The sequence below is a fragment of the Oryctolagus cuniculus genome, chromosome 15 (genome assembly GCF_051225735.1).
Source record: "Oryctolagus cuniculus isolate XC-2025 breed Fujian yellow rabbit chromosome 15, ASM5122573v1, whole genome shotgun sequence".
NCBI lineage: Eukaryota > Metazoa > Chordata > Mammalia > Lagomorpha > Leporidae > Oryctolagus > Oryctolagus cuniculus.
The window spans coordinates 79,199,487-79,217,856 of NC_142881.1; the positions used below are offsets into that span (position 1 = coordinate 79,199,487).

The window sequence follows — 18,370 nt, forward strand, 5'->3', positions numbered from 1 at the left end:
GTGGTTCCCAGCTTCCCTCTGGGGTAGCAGGTTGCAAATGGGGCCTCCATCCCCAGAGCTGAGCTTCCAGTCTTGGAGTGTCCAGCACAACTTCTTTCTGGTGTTTAGAAGGCATCCGGGGTCCTGATGGCTTTGAAGGTCAGGTTCACACTGGGCAGCCCTGATGGTGGTGAGTCTGGCTCCATCCCAGGCGGGGTGCGAGTTGATCCCACTGCTTGGGGGTAGCCATCCTCGAGATCCCAGCGGGCAGCCCAGACATCCACTACCCTCTCGCTGTGGCTTAGCTGCCTGCAAGTGTGGCCTGTGCAGCAACACAAAGACCCTCCCAAGCCCCTCTTCTGTGGGGCAACCCCCGCCTCTGCCGTGCCGCCAAGAGCCTAGGCTCACTGACTCTGCCTGCTTCCTCCTGCAGCCCCCTGGGTGCCTCCAGTGCCCTCTGCCCTCCCTTGTGCAGGCACTCGGCTCTGTGCCTGCTCCAGCTGCCGAGCTTACGTGGCTGACTGTTGTGGTGCCGGCACAGTGCAGAGAGGGGCGCTCAGAAGGAGGTGGGAGCAGAGGTTACTGTGCGCTCTCAGTCCCTGGGGTGGGGTTTGGCCACCCTTGCAATTTTGGACACCACAGGTGGTGAGAACAGGACCCCCCAACCCCACCCAGAGGGCCAGAGTACCAGGAGTGCTCTTGCCTCTTCTCTCTCTTTCTTTGTCTCTCTCTCTTCTGCCTTCCTCTGGCTAGCTGGGAACTGCTAAACGGCTCCAAGCACAGCAGGCTAACTAGACTCACTGATTCCTCAGTGCTGTCCTAACCCTGTCCCTGAGCTGTCACACAGCCATAGTGGGGCTTGCTAGGACTGAAGGGCAGCCGCTGTGACTGATTCTATACCTGTGTCCTGGGTGGTCTCTGTGGGGTGGTTGTGGTTATTTGGTAGTAAGGCTGTGTGGACCCTGCCCCAGGGCCTTTGCTCATGCTGTGCCCACCCCTTCACCCTGACCCCAGCGAGGCAGATGTGTGGCAGGGGAAGAAGATGCCTGGCATTCATGGTTCTGCCACTGAGGTTCTCTGTGGCTTTTGACTATTCGGGCGACATCTCTTGGTGTAAGGAAAGGTTGAACCAGACCCGCGTTTCCCACATATGTTAGCGGTGGGTGCCTTTTGTCAGTCCTGCGTGAGGCCCAGTGGTGAAGGAGTCTGCCATCGGGGGAAAGATGGGGACAGGGGTGGGGGTGGGAGTAGACCGATCCCTGCTGGCCGTTACTGTGCAGAGATAGGAAGACCAACACTGCCTCATCTCCCCATCTTTAAAGACCTAACGCTGGTGTTCCAAGTCCCTTTTTACATTTAACGTTGAATTTTGAGATCACTGCCAGCTCACATGCCGTTGTAAGAAATAACACAGAGGGCTCCCCAAGGCCAGTACCCGCTTTGCCCCCGTGTTGTGGTTTCTCAGACCACGGCCCAGCACCATAGTGAGAAGGTGCCCTGGGAGCAATCAAGACACAGAATATTCCATTAGCAGGCCCAAGGACTTGGGCCATCTTCTACTGCTTTCCCAGGCCATAGAAGAGAGCTGGACCGGAAATGGAGCAGCCGGGACTCGAACCGGCACCCGTATGGGATGCCAGCACTGCAGGCAGTGGCTTTACCTGCTACGCCACAGTGCCGGCCCCACAGAATTGGTTTTTAATCATTGAGTGCAATTCCCTGGGAATTCATCCGAGGTCGAGCATTCTTAATCCAAAAAAAAAAAATCCAAAATCTTAAATGCTCCAAAATGCAAAACCTTTGGAGCGCTGTCATAATGTTACAAACAGAAAGTCCCATGCCTGCCCTCATGTGACAAGTCACAGTCAAAATGTGGGTGGCACTAAACACAGTTACAGAGTTACAGTACGTTCCAAGGTTGTGTGCATCTGGTGCCTGTGAAACATAAAGGAGCTTCATGCTTGCACTTGGGTGCCATCCCTGGACAGCTGCTTATGAATATGCATGTATTCCAAAGTCCAGGAGTCTGACACCCGAGACACCTCTGAGCGTTTTGGATGAGGGATGCTCAGCCTGTGGTTCATTCACAGTTCTTTGTTGTTCAGCATCCGCTGTGTGGATATAGCGAGTAATTTTTAAGCCAAGTTTTAAACTCTGTATGGGTTCAAGGCCCTGTGTTTGTGGCCCCTGACTGCCCTTCTGCACTGGGGTCTAGGGACTGTTAGGGTTCCCTGCAGCCTGCAGGGCCTAGGATTGTGGCATCTGTGGCACTAGCCTTTCTCCGCCGCACTCTCTCCTCCATGTCCATGTTTTGGGCTACTGCTTGCTGCTTCACATTGGGCCATCTCTGAGCAGGCATGCATTGAACTCCGAGAGCCCCCACGCCCTGCTCCGAGGGAGGTGGTGGGAAGTCCTCTGTATCTGTGACAGTGGCCTTGAGAGTATGTGTGTACACGCGTGCGCACGTGTGTGCCAAGGCAGTGCTCAGGCCTGGGTGAGCAGGGGGCAACCGGTGCTGTGTGACTGAGGGACTGTGTGCTGGGGACTGAGAAGGCCCGGCCAAGGTCAGGGCAGCACAGGGAGGTGACAGGTCCTGCCCAGTAGGCCTCCCCCTAGGGGATGGGTGCTCCTTCTTCTTGATGCCCAGCTGGGGACAGAGACCACGCTAGAGAACCCACAGCCAAAGCAGCCCTGCCCAGCCCCAACCTCACAGGCCAGGGAGCCTCGTCTGGGCCCAGCCTGCCCCAGGCACCACATCCCCTTGGCATCCCAGTACAGGGGCTTCGTCCCCTCCATCCCAGTCCCTGGGTCTCTGGTCTTCCCCCAGCTCAGACCTGCCCACCTGGAAGGCAAAGCTTCTCCGAGCCAGGTCTCCTCCCTCCCGTGCCCCTGCCCCAGCTCTCACTCAGGGGAACAGTGGACACATCCCCTAACCCCTCTCTTTCTTCCTCTCTTCTCTCTTGCTTTCTGTCTTTCTGTCTCTGTCTCTGTCTGTGCCACAGGGAGAGGTTTGAAACGGAACGTAACAGCCCACGTTTTGCCAAATTGCGCAACTGGCATCACGGCCTTTCAGCCCAAATCCTTAACGTTAAGAGCTAAAAGGCTGCCTGGACCCCTTGGCCCTGACGGGCTGGGCCCCTTCCTCCCCCCACACAGATCTGGCATGTGAGCCCCGCGGTGATGCCTGACCATGTGTGCCTGTGCTGGGGCCCCTCGGGGAGCCAGCTTCCCTGCTCTCTGCCCACCCTGGAGCTGACGGCTGAGGCCCAGTCCCCCGCAGCTCTGCACCCGCCCCACCCACACCCCCACTAGTCAAGCCTCCGCCCCCCCTGCACAGGCCTTAGCTATAGACCAGAGAGGACATGGTGGGGTTTGCTGGCGTGGCGCCCCAGAATCGAGGGGAACGGGCTGTACTGAGGTCTTGTACCCTCAGCTCCTGGCCTCGTGCCACGCTGCAGAGAGCTGCCTACCAATCAGGTCTTGGGAAGAGGCCCACTCCCTAGCCCTGTGGGCTTCCTCCCTGCCCTGCAGAGCCCCGGGCAACCCAGCACTGGGCTCTCTGCAGAGGAAATGGCAGCCCAGGGTAGTTGAGGCAGAGACCCCTCCCAGCTGCGGTGAGATGGGGCGGGCGCCCTCCTCTCTGTGCTGTGTGTGCAGCTCCCTAGCGCTCTCTCCTGTACATATAAAGCATGCTTGTTCTGAAATAAAGAGGATTTGAAACGAACCGCACCGAGCCCCAGTCATGCCGTGCCTGTGTCCGTCCCGCCCGAGAGGGGCCGTGAGGTCAGTGTCTGGGTCGGAGGTCAAGTGTCTGGGTTGGAGAGAGGAAGGCTCTGCCAGAGGAGGGGCAGGGGCACGGCTTACCCCTGCTGTCCTCACCCAGGGCTCCCCGCCTGGGCCGTGAACCCAGGGAGAGGGTGGAGGGTCAGAATCCATGCCAGAGCCTCGTGGGCAGTGTGGCTGGGGGTACCCAAGTGCCCTGATTCTGCTTCCCACACCACCTGTCAGCAGCAGGCCAAGCCGCCCTCCTCCCAGGCAAGGCCCTGTACCAGGAAGGGGCTCCTGACACTCAACCAGGGCCCCAAGGTGAGGGAAGGGCTCAAGCTAGCACACCTGGATGACTTGGCAGTTCCCAGGGGGACCCTAGGGGGCCAGCCTGGGGCACAGGGGCTGGATGGAGTCCTGGCTGGGTCCTGCTCGGGCTCTGGGAGGGTGGGGGAGGCCTCCCTCTGGGTCTGGCTCTTGGCCCCCACCCACCTGTGGCCTTGCACTTGTCCTGAGCACCGGTCAGGTGGGCTGGTCAGGGCAACAGCAGCCCCAGAGCTCCCAGCTGGGCCAACAGGTTCACATCCTCCCACGCTGTGAGCTCTGGCTCCCCCCTCCATTAGGCTGCTCCCTGATGGTGTGGAGTCCCAGGCTGAGAACATGAGAACCACTCCACTGAGCCACTGAAGGCAGACACAGGCGCAACCCTTGGGACCTCCCTGCCTCCTCTGAGGCCAGGTGGCCGGAGCCCTTCTCCCACTCCTGCTGCCTGGGTGTTGGTTTTCTCTCTGCCTCCAGGCACCTGGAAGGGCCGGCTAGCAAGACTCCCTCCTGTCCCCCTGCCCTGAGGTTCCCAGAACTCCTGCCAGCCTGGTCCATCTTGATCTTCTACCTCTTGCTGCCCCTAGAAGTCTGATGCCAGGCCCACGTTGGGGACCCCACGACCTTCCTCTAGGCATCCTGCAGCACACTCATGTTTGGCTGACCTGTTTCTGAGGACCCATAAGGCCCAAGCATGGGTTATGGGGCAGAGAGAGGTCCCAGGCAGTGTGCAGCCTGAGGCTGGCAAAGAACCCGAGCTAATCACTCAGGAGCTAATGGGCTCTCTGACCCCTGTTCCCCGTTGGAGCCCCCTTGGAGCCCCCTTGGAGCCACCCCTGCAAAGACTCTTTATTTGATTTCTGATTGCCTGGTGCCTTCCCAGTTCCCCCAGGCCCGTGTGGGCAGTGGCTTGGGTGGCCCCAGGCTGGGGATCAGTGCAAGCAGGATGGATGTCCTCATTCAGCACCGCACACCTGTGGACATTTGTTGCACTTGGGAGCTGTGGGTGCTGCAGCAATCAGCGAGGGCGAGTGTGGCTGTGGCCACATGCAGGGTTGATCATGTCGGGTCCAGAGACAGGAAGGCCTTGAGTGGAGGATCAGAGATGTCTTCCTGGAAGAAGAGGTCAGTGTGTTTGGTCTTCAGGAGTGGTTTGGATTGGGGGTGTGTGCAGACGGAGAAGGCTGGCCAGGTGCTCTCAGCAGAAGGTGCAGAGACGCTGACGAGAAGAAGGAATGTTCCAGAACCCTGAGTTAATCATTTTGGCCAGAACAAAGGGAATGCAGAGGAGGTCGTGGTCTGGAGATGGGATTTTGAGTGCATTCTAGAGGCAAAGTGCAGCTTGCAAAGGTGACGGGGTGACCTTCACACTACAGCCGCCAAGGTGTCCCCTGCATCGGCCACAGCATCATCGAGCCCCTGCAGTTGTGCCGGGCAGCAGCCTTCCTGCCACGTGGGGTGGCCAGGGCTCCCAGGAGCAGCCAGTTCCAGGCTGCAAGATGGAATGAGACCAGTGGGAGGCAGTGAGAAGCTTCACGGCCAGCTTCTGCCTGGCCCTGGGTCATCGCCCAATCAAGGGAGCTTTTTCACACTCTGTAACTTTCACTGACACAAGCGGCATCATCACCCCCACAATGGCAACCACTCCCCCTCAGTGGCAATCACAACACCCCAACAGTTCCTACCTGAGCCCTGTGATTACAAACCCGGAGCCCCGGAACCACCAGCCATGTCATCCCTATCTGCTCCAGACACAATGCCATTGTGACCAATAATAGCGTCCACCAAATCAAGGGCCACCATTGGCAGAGCAAGGGCAGGAGGTGAGCTGAACAGGGCTTGGTAGCCGGGCTGTGTCTGTCCTGTGGCCACGCCCCCTCGCCCATGCAGCTGTGAGCATGTGAGTCTAGTTTTGGTTTGGCTTTTGCTTACATGTTCTACGTGAGTTGTGATCAAGGCAGGAAGCAGCTGGAGAATCCTAGACCAGCCTGGTGTTGGTGTCACAAGCATTGTCTTTGAGACTGAAGCCAGGGCCACAGCAGTTCACTGCAGGGCTTGCTCTCGGGGCGCCCCCTTTGGGGGTTTCTGGGAGCTCATGGAACTTCAGGCAAGAACCCAAGATTCTTCGGGATGCCTTTCAACACTTCTCCCGCCTTCCCTAACACCCTGGCGGCTTGGTGTCGGTGGGACAGTGGTCCTTGCTAGGCTGCGGCTCAGCAAGAACCCCAGGCTGCAGACTCCTGCGTGCATGCCCTTGAACTCGTGGTGGTAACTTTTGTCCCAGCCCTGTGGTTCGTGATGATTTTTCCTAGAGGTCACATCCAGCTCCACCTTCAGCCCCTGGAACCCAGGTCCATTTGGAGCTCTGGCTGGGGAGAGCTGCAGGTAAGCTGGGTGACAGCAGAGGGACGAGCAAGAGGGGCAGGCAAGGCCAGTGTCCTGTTTGTCCTACAAAACACTGGCACCAGCACACTTCCAGCATCACCCCTGTCCTGTGCCATGTCCTCAGTTCCTCCCCACCACCCCACCCCACCCCCAGCCCAGAGTGAGATAGAGCCAGGGAGAGCTGGGGCAAGGAGACCCCATGTCCTGTGTAGCCTGGGTCTTCCTGGATCTGACGACGCCACGAGCCAGCTCTGCAGCACGGCTTTGAGAGCTGCATTGACTTTTCACAGAAGGGCCAGTGACAGCTGCAGGTCTGCGGGCCAGGCTGCCGGAGGCTCCCCCTCCGACCCTTAGGCTGCAAAAGGCCTTGGTAGGATGTGGCCACTGCCCGTGCCCATTGTTGAAGCCTCCTACGAACTCCAGGGGGACAGTGGTGCTGTCTCCCACAGGGACGTCAACCCACACCCTTGCCACTTCTCCAGCTCTGTCTTTCCCCGCCCTCTTGATCTGTTTCCTGCCTTCTCCTTCCATACACTGGCTGGCATGGAAAAGGGAGGCTGGACATGCTTTGGCAAACAGCTCCTGGCCAGCATGCATTCCCCTGGCTGTAGGACAGACCTTGGGAGCAGCCTTGCTGCTCCAGTGTGGTCCCTGGGCCAGCAGCACCTGAGCGCTTGTTGGAAAATGCAGACTCTCAGCCCCATCCCAGACCTCCTCACCCAGAAGCTGCATTGGCAAGAGATCCCTGGGTGATCTGCGGGCACCTGGAAGTTTGGGCCATGTCGTGCTGAGGGCTCCAACCCTTCCGGACCACCTGACAGCTGTGTGATGTTTTGCCAGAGCAACCTCCCTGGACCCCAGAGTTCTCGTGCATGACGCGAGGCCCCGGGATTACCGTGGTGGTCCGGGCAGACGGAAGGGACCAGATCCAGGAGGGGGGTGACGCTTATTCTCGGGTCAGCACTCAGCACAGGGAAGTATTGTTGCTCTAGTGACTGCACATCAGGATCACAGCTTCCGGTGGCGGGAGGAGGGGTGGCGGGGAGCAGCTCCTTGGCTGATCACAAGAAGGGATTTCTTTCTTTCAAGGCTTTAAATCAAAACGACCCTCAGTCAGTTCCTGCTGCCCCTAGGGAGAAGATCTGGGACATAGAAACATCACTGAGCAATTTAATTCTCTCAGTTTCTGTTCCCTCATCTGTTAAGTGGAGTCCTTACTCCTCACATCGGAGGGCTGGTGTGAGAAATTCACAGGGCAGTGTCAGGCTTAGCGAGGTCAGTAAATGGATGACATAAGAGACCCCCAGGAGAAGGCAGCTCCTACCTCGGGGAGGTCCATTTCTCCCCTTGCTATTGTTGCAAATGATACAAATCCAAGGACAGAGAATGTACACTTCCTTTTAAAAATGTATTCATTTATTTATTTGAAAGACAGTAAGATAGAGCTCCTGTGTGCTGGTCCCCTCCCCAGATGCCCACAAAGGCTGGGGCTGGCCTGGGGTGAGAGCTGGGTGTCTCCCTTATGGGTGGCAGGAACCCAGTAACTTGAGCCATCACCACTGCTTCTCACAGTCTGCACTAGCAGGAAGCTGGAGTCAGGAGTAGGAGCTGGGACTCAAAGCCAGGGACTCCAGTGTGGGACAGCGAGGCTCAGCACCTGCTCCCAGTATCTGCATTTCTTTCCTGTCCTGTAATTTAATTTTTGTTCTCTGCCCCCCACTTCACAGGTAGCAAATCTAACCCCATCAGCCCAGGTTCTGGCTGCTCTTGTCTTCCTGGAGTGGTTCAGGGGATTCTACGTGCACAGAGTGCCAAGGCATTGGGGGTGGGGGTGTGTGGGCGTCTGGTTCTTGGTCATGGTCTATCGGTACCACATCCGAACATGCTGGTCTACACTGGCAGAGCACTCACCTCTCTTGTGCTCAATGATAAGGCCTTTCAGGTCTGCAAGGGTTCTTTGCCATGTCCATGTTGCCCTTGAATGTGTGGGAAACCCGGCACAGTGCCCAGGCCACATGGCGGCGTGGGATCCTTGGGCTGTGTGAAGACTGGCCCCTCACCAGGGGGCATGGAGAACGCTTGGGTCCTGCTGCTTCCCCATGGTTTATCCCAGAACAACACAGGTGCCTCTCTCTTGAATCCCATGCCCCTCACTGTCCCCTTCCAGCTCTGATAACCTTGATCTGCCTGGTGTGGCAGCCCTCATCCATCTTGCACATACAGTGTCAGTGCCCTGAGTCTTTCTGAGCCTCAAGTTCAGGTTCTCAGAGCTCCAGAGCCTAAGCCCTAGACACTCAAATGCTCGCCTCTGCTCTGTTTGCTATTTCATCCCTCCCCAGAGGCAATGGATGCCCCTGGCTGAGCTGAGGGGGATGAAAGGAAGAGGAAAACAGAACCAGGGGGCACCTGGCTGATGATCCAACCTACTTTCTCCGTTGCGCTGTGTTTTGCTGGAAAAGAAGCATGAGCAAGCTCAGAAACTCCGGGAGAGGAAAACACCTCCTGGAAGGAGAATGCTCTTCCGTGGTCTGAGCTTGCCCTCCTGGGCTGCTGGATGAGCTCCGGACTGGACCCTGGAGGACACCCCCTCTCCGGAGGCTCCTGCACTATGCAGCACCCACGGCACTTCCTGCCCAGCCTGCCTCTGCTAAGTTCAGCCGCCTCCATGCAGAGGGGGTTCCTCGCAGGGTTTTGGGACCCCATGGGGGTCTCAAGGGCCCGCTTGACCTGTTGTCTTTTTCGGTCCGCCTCATCAGCACCCCCATTGAGCATGCTCCAGTGTGCACCAGCCAGGCCGCCACCCCGCTGCTGCCCGCTTCTGCCCAGCCGCCTGCTGCCGCCTCTCCCAGCACAGCCTCGCCGCCCCTGGCTGCAGCCGCGGCCCATGCAGCCCCTGCCTCAAGCCCTGCGGACAGTCCAAGGTAACTGGCCCACAGGTGCCAGCCATGACTGCGAGGACGGGGGACAGGAGAGGCCCTGTCCTGGGATCTTGCCCTGCCTACCAGGGGCATACACTGCAGTGAGAGAGGTAAAAGCCCCCCCCCCCCCCATACACACAAACACACACACACACATACACACACATGCACACACACACACTGAGTTAGATTTAAAAAGGGGAATGTATGCAAAGTTCCTGTTGCTGGATCTGATGAAAGAAAATCAAAGTCATCCCTGGGGGAATCATGGGTGGCTCCGTGGAAGAGGGTGCCTTGATCTGGACACAGAAGGCAGGTCAGGTTTGGTCTGCTGGAGTTCAGCCACTAACTTGCCCACCTCCTCTATACTTTCTTCTCTCAATGAAGAAGCGTGTTAGTGCCAAAGGCACCTGCTGTAGTGGAATTCAGTTTCTGCTCCACCCCTCACTGTCTGTGACCTCCTTGTGACAGGGACCTTACCTCCCTGAAGCCTGGGTCCTCATCTGTTAGGATGTTTAACACAACACCTATCACGCAGGCTCATGATAGAGAAGACACGCATAAGCACCTAGCCCAGGCAAAGGGCAAAAGGACCTGGAGGGGCTGCATCCCAACTGCCCTCCCGGATACCTGGCAAGGTAGGGTACCTGCTGAAGGTGGGGAGCAGGTGCAGGGTAGTCCGAGGCAGACTGGACAGGTCACAGGTCACTCTGGAGCAGCTAGGTGGTGGCACCGCTAGGGCTGCCTGCCCAGCTCTCTTTCTGGGCTTCCCGGGAGAACCATCTAGTTGGTGTTCAGGGTCAGAGGCCAGCTTCCCCTGCCTGCAGGCATGGCCTGGGGAGGAGTGTGTCTCTGGGTCAGGGTGCGTGGGTCCGTGGTGCAGCCTGAGGCAGGACTGAGCTGAGCGGTGGCCTGCAGGTCTCCCTGCGGCCCTTCCATTCCCAGGCTTCACAATGACCCATGGAGTGCCCAGCCCAGTCTTTCCCCAGTGCAACTAAAGCCTCAGAGGTGAGCTTAGCCTTAGGCCTCCAGGTTTTATGCCAGTTTCCTGGGGGCATTTAGCAAGTTGCTTCACATAGGGGCCTTGCTATCCTGCACAGAGAAGAAACATCGGAGAGGCTGAGAAATGCGGCTGTTGTTGGGTGGAAAGAAACCGCCCAATTTGAATAGAGGTGCACCAGATGCTAGGGCCACAACCTTTGCTTGGGGCAGGCTCCAGCACCAGCTCCAGGCCTCCATGTCCTGGCCTGCCTGCAACATAGCCCTTGGAACACCCTCAACAGGTCAAGTCCTTCTCCCGCTTTGCCTTGGCATGAGGGCTGGGACCTGTGTAGAACTTGAGGACACTGGACTGGAGCGAAGGGGCCAAGGAGCCCTATCCCGAACCCAGCTACCTCCCTCCCTTTGCACCTCCCTACCTCCCTCCCTCCTCTAGCTGGAGCTGGAGGGAGCCCACTAGAGGCAACTGGCCACCCAGTCTTTCACCAGGGGATGGTTTCTGGATTCTTGCTGGATGTCTGCAGTCTCTGCCTCCTCTCCCAGAACCAGTCCCTGACACAGAACCGTTAGCTCAGACCCTTCTGACCCCAGGCCTTCCCACTGGGCACCTCTAGGGACACCCTTCTGTTGAGGCCCCCTACTCCACTGGTCTGTCCACAAAACAGCAGGAGGCCCAGGGAGGTGGGACAATGCCCCACTGCAACAGAAACTTGGCAGATTGACAAGGCGAGTGTGTTTGGCCCCCGGGTGTGGGACACGGGCTCCCTGGGGCTTGTGTTACCTTTGCTTTGTCTAGGGCAGCCCCGCAGGCCCCTCTGTGTCCACTCAGGAGCTTGGTGGTAGGTTCCTATCCTGGAGCCACCCAACTCTCAGAGTCCCTGACAGGAAGGCACACCCTCATCTTACGACTCTGCCCCCCAGGGCCCATGGGGAATGAACACAAAGAAGGCGGGAAGCTGGAAACCGTGGGCTGGGAAGGAGGGCGGTATATGGGGGGGTCTTCAAAAAGTTGGTGGAAAATGTATATTATGACAAAAAGTTACGTATGCATTTAGCAATTGTTTGTACTGAAACAAACTTATCCTTTAATTCCACTTTTTTTCCACCAACTTTTGGAAATTCCCTCCTTTTTGCAGGTCTGCCTTTCTCCTGTGCTCCCACCAATGACCCATTGGTCCTGGGTGTGGGTGGTCACGTGGCCCCAGTGGCATCTGAAGGGAGCAGGGCCCCACAGGTCCCACACCCAGAAGGGCTTGAGTTCTGTAAGGTGTGCATTCATTTTACACCAAGGAAGGAGTTTCAGAAACAAAAGAAATTGGGAAACACTGGGTCAGCCAAAGTTAACTGAACTCCAGTTCTCAGAGCTGTCTGCTCTCTGAGAGGTCAAGTACAACATTTTCTGAGGCCAATGAACTAGACACTTAAAAACATTTAGGTTTATTGGAGACGCAGATGCAGACAGACACACACAGGGTAAAGGGATAGAGTGCTCTCATCTGCTGGGCCACTCCCCAAATTCCTGGGGGGTACAGGAACTCAACCCAGATCTCCCATGCTCCCATGTGGACAGCAGGGAGCCAACTACTTGAGCCATCACCACTGCCTCCCAGGGTGTACATTAGCAGGAAGCTGGTGTCTGGGGCCAGAGCTGGGTATGGAACACATGCAGTTGGATTAAGGTGTGGGTGTCTTACCTGCTAGGGCAAATGCCCACCCCTAGGACACCACTTCCCCCCATTTCTGTGTTTCCATAGTCCCCGGATCACAATGGGGAGGGGCTGCTTTATGCCCCCTCAACAGTTATCGGTGGGAGGAGGGTGGCGGGAATTTGGTATGGAAGAGGGCGCCAGACCTCCTGGCTTTCCGTGAGCCTCCCTGGAGCATTCTTGCCTAGAAACCTGAGACTTGGTGGGGTTACTATAGAAAGAGGCTGTCAGAGGAGGCTGGAGGGTCTGAAGCCCTAGCGTGGCTGTGAGCGCCTCTCTCCCTCTCTGTCCTGCCCTGGGCCCTTCCTCAGCCCCACCTGGGCAGTGTCTCCCATGGGGGTGCTGGGCTCTCTGTGTGTTCTCGCATCTGCCTTGTTGCATGCCTCCCTCTCTCCAAGGGCAGGTGCACGAGCCACCTAAAGAGAACCTCCTCCCCTCCAAGACTCCAGACCTTTCCTCCCCAGGGACACCTGGGTCAGCTTTCTCCCTCACAGCGGCTCCTGAAGATCGGGGAGCCAACCTGTCATGGCTGCTGGCCCAGGGCCCCCTGGGGCCATCCTTCTTGCTGTAACTCTCCCTCCTCCCCTTGGTTCCAGGCCCCAGGCCTCTGCCTATGGCCACACAGCAGCTGCCTCTCCAGCACCTGCCACCCATACCAGCTACAGCGAGGGCCCAGCTGCCCCTGCACCCAAGCCCCGGGTCGTCACCACTGCCAGCATCCGGCCATCTGTCTACCAGCCAGGTGAGATGCCGGGCGGGAGGGAGCGCGGATCCCTAGAGGATGGTGGTCCGTGAGGTCCTTAGAGCGAGGCTCAGCAGCCCTCCTTCCCCCAGCTGAGAGCCAGAACCCAGGGAGCCCGCATCTAGCCTTGGGGAGACAGGCGGGCAGTGCCAGGTGGGGCTGCAGCCTCCTGGCTGTTAGGAAGAGGATGCTCCTGGCTGGAGACTTCCAGACTCCGGGTGAGACAAGAGAGGGTTTAGAGGGAAATCGCTGCTGTCCCCAGTCGGTCTCGCTCAAGCCAGAGTTACAGGCAGCTATGATAAACAGGCTGTGGGGTTTGGACACCCTCTGACGTCACAGCAAGACCCTGGGCAAGCTGCTAAGCTGTCTGATCTGTGGCTTCTTTGCCTGAGATGGGATAACCCAAAACAGGTGTCATAAAGCCCAAGCAGGCCAGCCCTGGCACCACGGGCAGAGCTCACTGGCTGGCTGTTCTGTCTCTCTGGGCCACCCTCTCTCTCACAGGGACAAGGACTCATACCCATGTCGCCTGCTTGGTAGGCCAAGTTGGGCCTGCTTTGCAGAGCCCAGGGGTAATTCCAAGGCTGGCATGCAGAACACCCTGCCCTCCCAGCTGGTGTTCAAGGCAGATGAGGGTCTTCAGCAGGTGTTTTCCCAGGTTGGGGGAAGGTGGCAGACCCTGGTCTGCAGCTGGGGCCCTCAGCAGGGCTCCCAGCACCCAGGCCCTGAGTTCGCTCTGCAGCCCCCCCAGCCCCTCCTTTGCACTGGACGGACGCCAGGAGGGCATAGGGCTGTGGTGCAGTTCCTCTGTTGTGTGCCCTTGACTCAGGCCTGGTACAGAGGAGACTGCTCAGCACCAGCACGGAGAATGAGGGAGCAAAGTGCCGGCGAAGAACACACAGTTGCAGAGGGGACAACTGCAAATGGGCTGTGAGCTGTGCATTGTGTACACTTGGAGCCAAAGTGTCACAGGGACCCAGAGTGCTCCCCTGGTTCTCGTTCCACTGATGGGTGAGCCATTATACTTCAGTACACGAGGGGCCTTCTACAAATTGATGGAAAATCAGTATCCTGAAAACACTAGCACAAATTTCTTTAAAAAAAAAAAAAATGTAGGGGCCGGCGCTGCAGCTCAGTAGGCTAATCCTCTGCCTTGCGGCACCGGCACACCGGGTTCTAGTCCCGGTTGGGGCACCAGATTCTGTCCCGGTTGCCCCTCTTCCAGGCAGGCCAGCTCTCTGCTGTGGCCAGGGAGTGCAGTGGAGGATGGCCCAAGTACTTGGGCCCTGCACCCATGGGAGACCAGGATAAGTACCTGGCTCCTGCCGTTGGATCAGCGTGGTGTGCCGGCCACAGCGTGCCAGCTGCGGTGGCCATTGGAGGGTGAACCAACGGCAAAGGAAGACCTTTCTCTCTGTCTCTCTCTCTCACTGTCCACTCTGCCTGTCAAAAAAAAAAAAAAAAAAATGTAGGGGCTGGTGCTGTGACGTAGTGGGTAAAGCTATTGCCTGCAGTGCCAACATCCCATATGGGGACCAGTTCAAGTCCCAGCTGCTCCGTTTCCCATCCAGCTCTCTGCTATGGCCTGGGAAAGCAGTAGAAGATGGCCCAAGTCCTTGTGCCCCTGCACCTGTGTGGGAGATCCAAAGGAAGCTCCTGGCTCCTGGCTTCAGATTGGCTCAGCTCCAGCTGTTGCAGCCCTCTGGGGAGTGAACCAATGGATGGAAAACCTCTTGCATGCCCTCTCTCTCTCTCTGCTCCTGCCTCTCTGTAATTCTGCCTTTCAAATAAAATAATTAAATCTTTTAAAAAAATTTATTTTATTTGAAAGGCACAGTTAGAGAGAGAGAGTGAGAGACAGAAAGGGAGACTTTCCGTCTGCTGGTTCACACACCAGATGGCCCCAGCGGCTGGCTCTGGGCCAGGCTAGAGCCAGGAGCCAGGAGCTTCATCTGGGTCTCCCACATGTGTGCAGTCTTGGGCCACCTTCTGCTGATTTTCCCAGGTCATTAGCTGGGAGCCGGACTGGAAGTGGAGCAGCTGGGACTCAAACTGGCACCACTTGGGATGCCGGTGTCACAGGCAGGAGTGTCACAATCTACACCACCATGCTGGCTCCTAGGCATTAATTTCAAAAGTTTTTTGCGCCCAAATAAACTTATCTTTTAGTTTCATTTTTCAGCAAACTTTCACAAGTACCCTCCTATCTATTTTTACAGCCATCTTGAATTTCTAGAAAGCAGCAGATTTTCCACTTAGCTGTGAGACAGGTATTTCATTCCCTTCCCAAGGGTCCTGCATCTAATTTCTAACTAACTGCTCCAGTCTATCCCTGAGCAGTTTTAGGTTTAGCCCGACTGAGGACACACATTTCCCGAATGTTCCCCGCCCTAACCACCCGCGTGGCCTCTCCACCAGACCTACACGGGGTAAAGGCCATGCTATCGGAGGTCAGCCAGGGCAGGGGAGAGGGAAGGCCTCTGCGTGTCTCTCTGAGCGTGAGAGCTGGCCCAGCAGCCGTGGGCTGGACTGAGGAGCACTCCTGCCGAGGCGCAGGGGGAGGCCGCGGGAGCGCGTCCCAGTGGCTGGAGCAGGGGACACACCAGGGGCACCCGCCTGGGGGTTCACACCTGCTTTCTGCGAATGCGCAGTCTCCAAGCACCGTGCCTGGCCCACAGGAGGTACCCTCCTGTCCCTTCAAGGGCAAGGACAGGGAGGCTGCACCTCCGCGGCAGGGGGTGGCATTGTGGACTGGGGGCTGCGAGGGCAAAACCTCCACGGGTGCCAGCGGGCGCCAAGGGCAGACCGCGCGCACGGCAGGGAGGGTGGAAAGCGGTGTGGATTCGTCGCCTCGGAAGCCATTCATTTCCGTTGGGCCCGGCCCGGGGTAGGCCCTTCCGGGGCGCGTCCGCCCGTGCCGCCGGGCTGTGCTCGGCAGGCCCGCCAGGGGGCGGCACTGCTCCGGGGGCGCGCGGCCGGGCCCGCCCTGCGCCTTTGGCCTCCTCCTCCCCAGGCGGGCGAGACGTGCCGGAGCCGCGGGCCTCCGCGCCGTTCCCAGGCCGCGCAGACGTTAACTCATTCCTGCCTGCAGGGAAGGGGGCGGCCTGCCTCCACCTCCCTCGCCCGGGGAGGCCCGAGCGCCGGCTCTGCGCCCGGCGCCTTCCCCTCCGCCGCCCTCGGAGGCCACACGGTCCCCTCAGCGCGGCCCGGAGCGCCCGGCCGCCGCTCCCCGCGGGGCCTCCTCCGGGCTGAGGGTGGCGTGCGCGGCACGGGTCTTATCGCTGGCGCCGGGCCGGGGCGGCCGCTCCCCGCGACACCTGGGGCCCGGGAGGGATGGGCGGGCGGCGGCGGCGGCGCGGGGGCCGGGCCAGCCTCGCCGCGGGTGGCGGGGCCTCTGCGCGCGGGGCGGCCACGTCGGCCCGCGGGCCGGGCCCGGGAGTGAGTCAGAAATCACCTTGTTTAATTACACATTGCCGAGCCCGCCGAGTGCGATAGGGGCCTTTTGAACTTGCTAATTAGAGATGAAATATCGCCTTCTAATTTGGACGGGCTTCATTCCGTCACGCAGAAATAGCAACAGCCCCGGGGCTCCGCGAGAGGGGCTCGCACGACCCATGCTGGGGGCCTAGGGGGCCGGGCCTCACAAGGTGGGGAAGGCCCAGCTCGGGTGGGTAAAGCGCCGGGCCAGGAAGCAGCCAATCCGGGATTCCGGCCTGTCCCTGGCAGACCTTGGTGTTAGAACAGGGGAGTGGACCTGGGAGGCGAGGTGGGCAGGGCCAGCAATTTGCAAGGGGCCACCTCAAGTCTGTCCTGCTGGCCCGGGGAGTGGTTAGGCAGAGACTTGGACGGGCGCCGCTGCCTGGACTCCCGTTCCAGCTACAGATCCCTGTGGACGGCTCTGAGGCGGTCACTTCGCCTCTGCTGGCCCTAGCTCCACATCTGTGAAATGCGCTTGCAAATAGTAGGTGTGGTGAAGCCCACAGAGGGGCTGAAGTGTGTGGGCTGTCGCTGCTCAGTAGCCACCGTGTTGATTAGAAAGAAATGGTCCAGAGGCCATATTTTAAAAATTCTTTATTTTTTAAAAAAGATTATTTATTTGAAAGGCAGAGTGACAGAGACACAGAGAGTCAGATCTGTTTCACTCCTCAAATGGCAGCAACGGCTGAAGCCGGGCCCATCCAGAGCCAGGAGCTTCTTCTGGGTCTCCCAACTGGGTGCAAGGCCCCAAGCACTTGGGCCATCCTCTGCTGCTTTTCCAGGCCGTTGGCAGGGAGCGGGACTGGAAGTGGAGCAGCCTGGACTCGAACCTGCGTGCATATGAGATACCGGTGCCTTTATCCGCTTCGCCACGGCGCCAGCCCTGCCATATTTATTTTATTTTATTTATTTATTTTTGACAGGCAGAGTGGACAGTGAGAGAGAGAGACAGAGAGAGAGAAAGGTCTTCCTTTGCCGTTGGTTCACCCTCCAATGGCCACCGCGGCCGGCGCGCTGCAGCCAGCACACCGCGCTGATCCAATGGCAGGAGCCAGGTACTTATCCTGGTCTCCCATGGGGTGCAGGGCCCAAGCACTTGGGCCATCCTCCACTGCACTCCCTGGCCACAGCAGAGAGCTGGCCTGGAAGAGGGGCAACCGGGACAGAATCCGGTGCCCCGACCGGGACTAGAACCCGGTGTGCCAGCGCCACAGGCGGAGGATTAGCCTAGTGAGCTGCGGCGCCGGCCGCCCTGCCATATTTCTTAAAAGCAAAAGAAAGCTCAGACCATGAACTTTTCATGTGTTTTTATTTAACCCAATATATTCAAAATATCACTTCCACGTCTGATCAGTGTAAAATCATTACTAATGAGATGTTTTATATTCCTGTCTGGTGCTGAGTCTTCACTGTGCGGTATGCATTTCACACTTCATAGCACTAACCGCATTTCAAGAGCTCAGCAGCCACAAAGGGCTGTGGATTAGACAGCGCAGGATTAGGGTGTTTGTTCTTAATCCTTTTTTTGCGGAGAACTGCGCCTCACTGAGAAACGTCAAAAGTCCCCTTGATCTGTAGCAAGGAGGGGGAAGCTGTTCTGGGCCACCTCCCACTATCCCCAGTCCTTTCAGTTCCCAGAATTACCCCTGCCCCAGCAGTTTAAGACCCTCTGCTTCTGCTGTGAGCACTAGGGAGCTGTGCCAGGTTCTTAGTGAGGGCGAAACCGTTGACACTTCAAAATGGGGTTTCACAGCTTTACAAAATGCATGCACTATGTCACTCCAGTCAGTCCCCACCACACCCTGTGGGCGGGCAGGGGTGTCATACATTCCATCAGTGTTGAGTTATCTGACTTGAGGGTGTCACATCCCACCCCTCGCCCACAGTCTACCTGGTGACCACCAGGCCCTGGGGTGAGCTGGCAGCTTTACCAACCCCACTCACATTTAGCGACACATTATGCCAGGTACTAGGATCGGCACTTTATATATTATATGTATATATTATATACACATATATGTATATATATTAATTTAAAAATGTTTTTATTTGAAAGGAAGAATGACAGAGGAGAGAGA

At 58.0% G+C, this 18,370-nt stretch overlaps 1 protein-coding gene across 12 annotated transcripts in view; it reads left to right on the forward strand.

Annotated features, from left to right (window-relative positions):
* The window catches only part of LDB3 (LIM domain binding 3), a 62,187-nt gene that overhangs the window by 22,572 nt on the left and 21,245 nt on the right, over nucleotides 1-18,370 (forward strand). For 5 of the 12 annotated variants that reach the window (XM_089313601.1, XM_002718353.6, XM_002718349.6 and 2 more), the window contains 2 exons: nucleotides 9,207-9,371; nucleotides 12,670-12,815. In XM_089313601.1, coding sequence (XP_089169727.1) covers nucleotides 9,207-9,371; nucleotides 12,670-12,815 — 311 coding nt within the window. Of the gene's footprint in view, nucleotides 1-2,981; nucleotides 3,704-9,206; nucleotides 9,372-12,669; nucleotides 12,816-13,644; nucleotides 14,259-18,370 lie in introns of those variants that run through there. The other 7 variants (XM_002718354.6, XM_002718351.6, XM_002718352.6 and 4 more) reach the window with 3 other exon arrangements.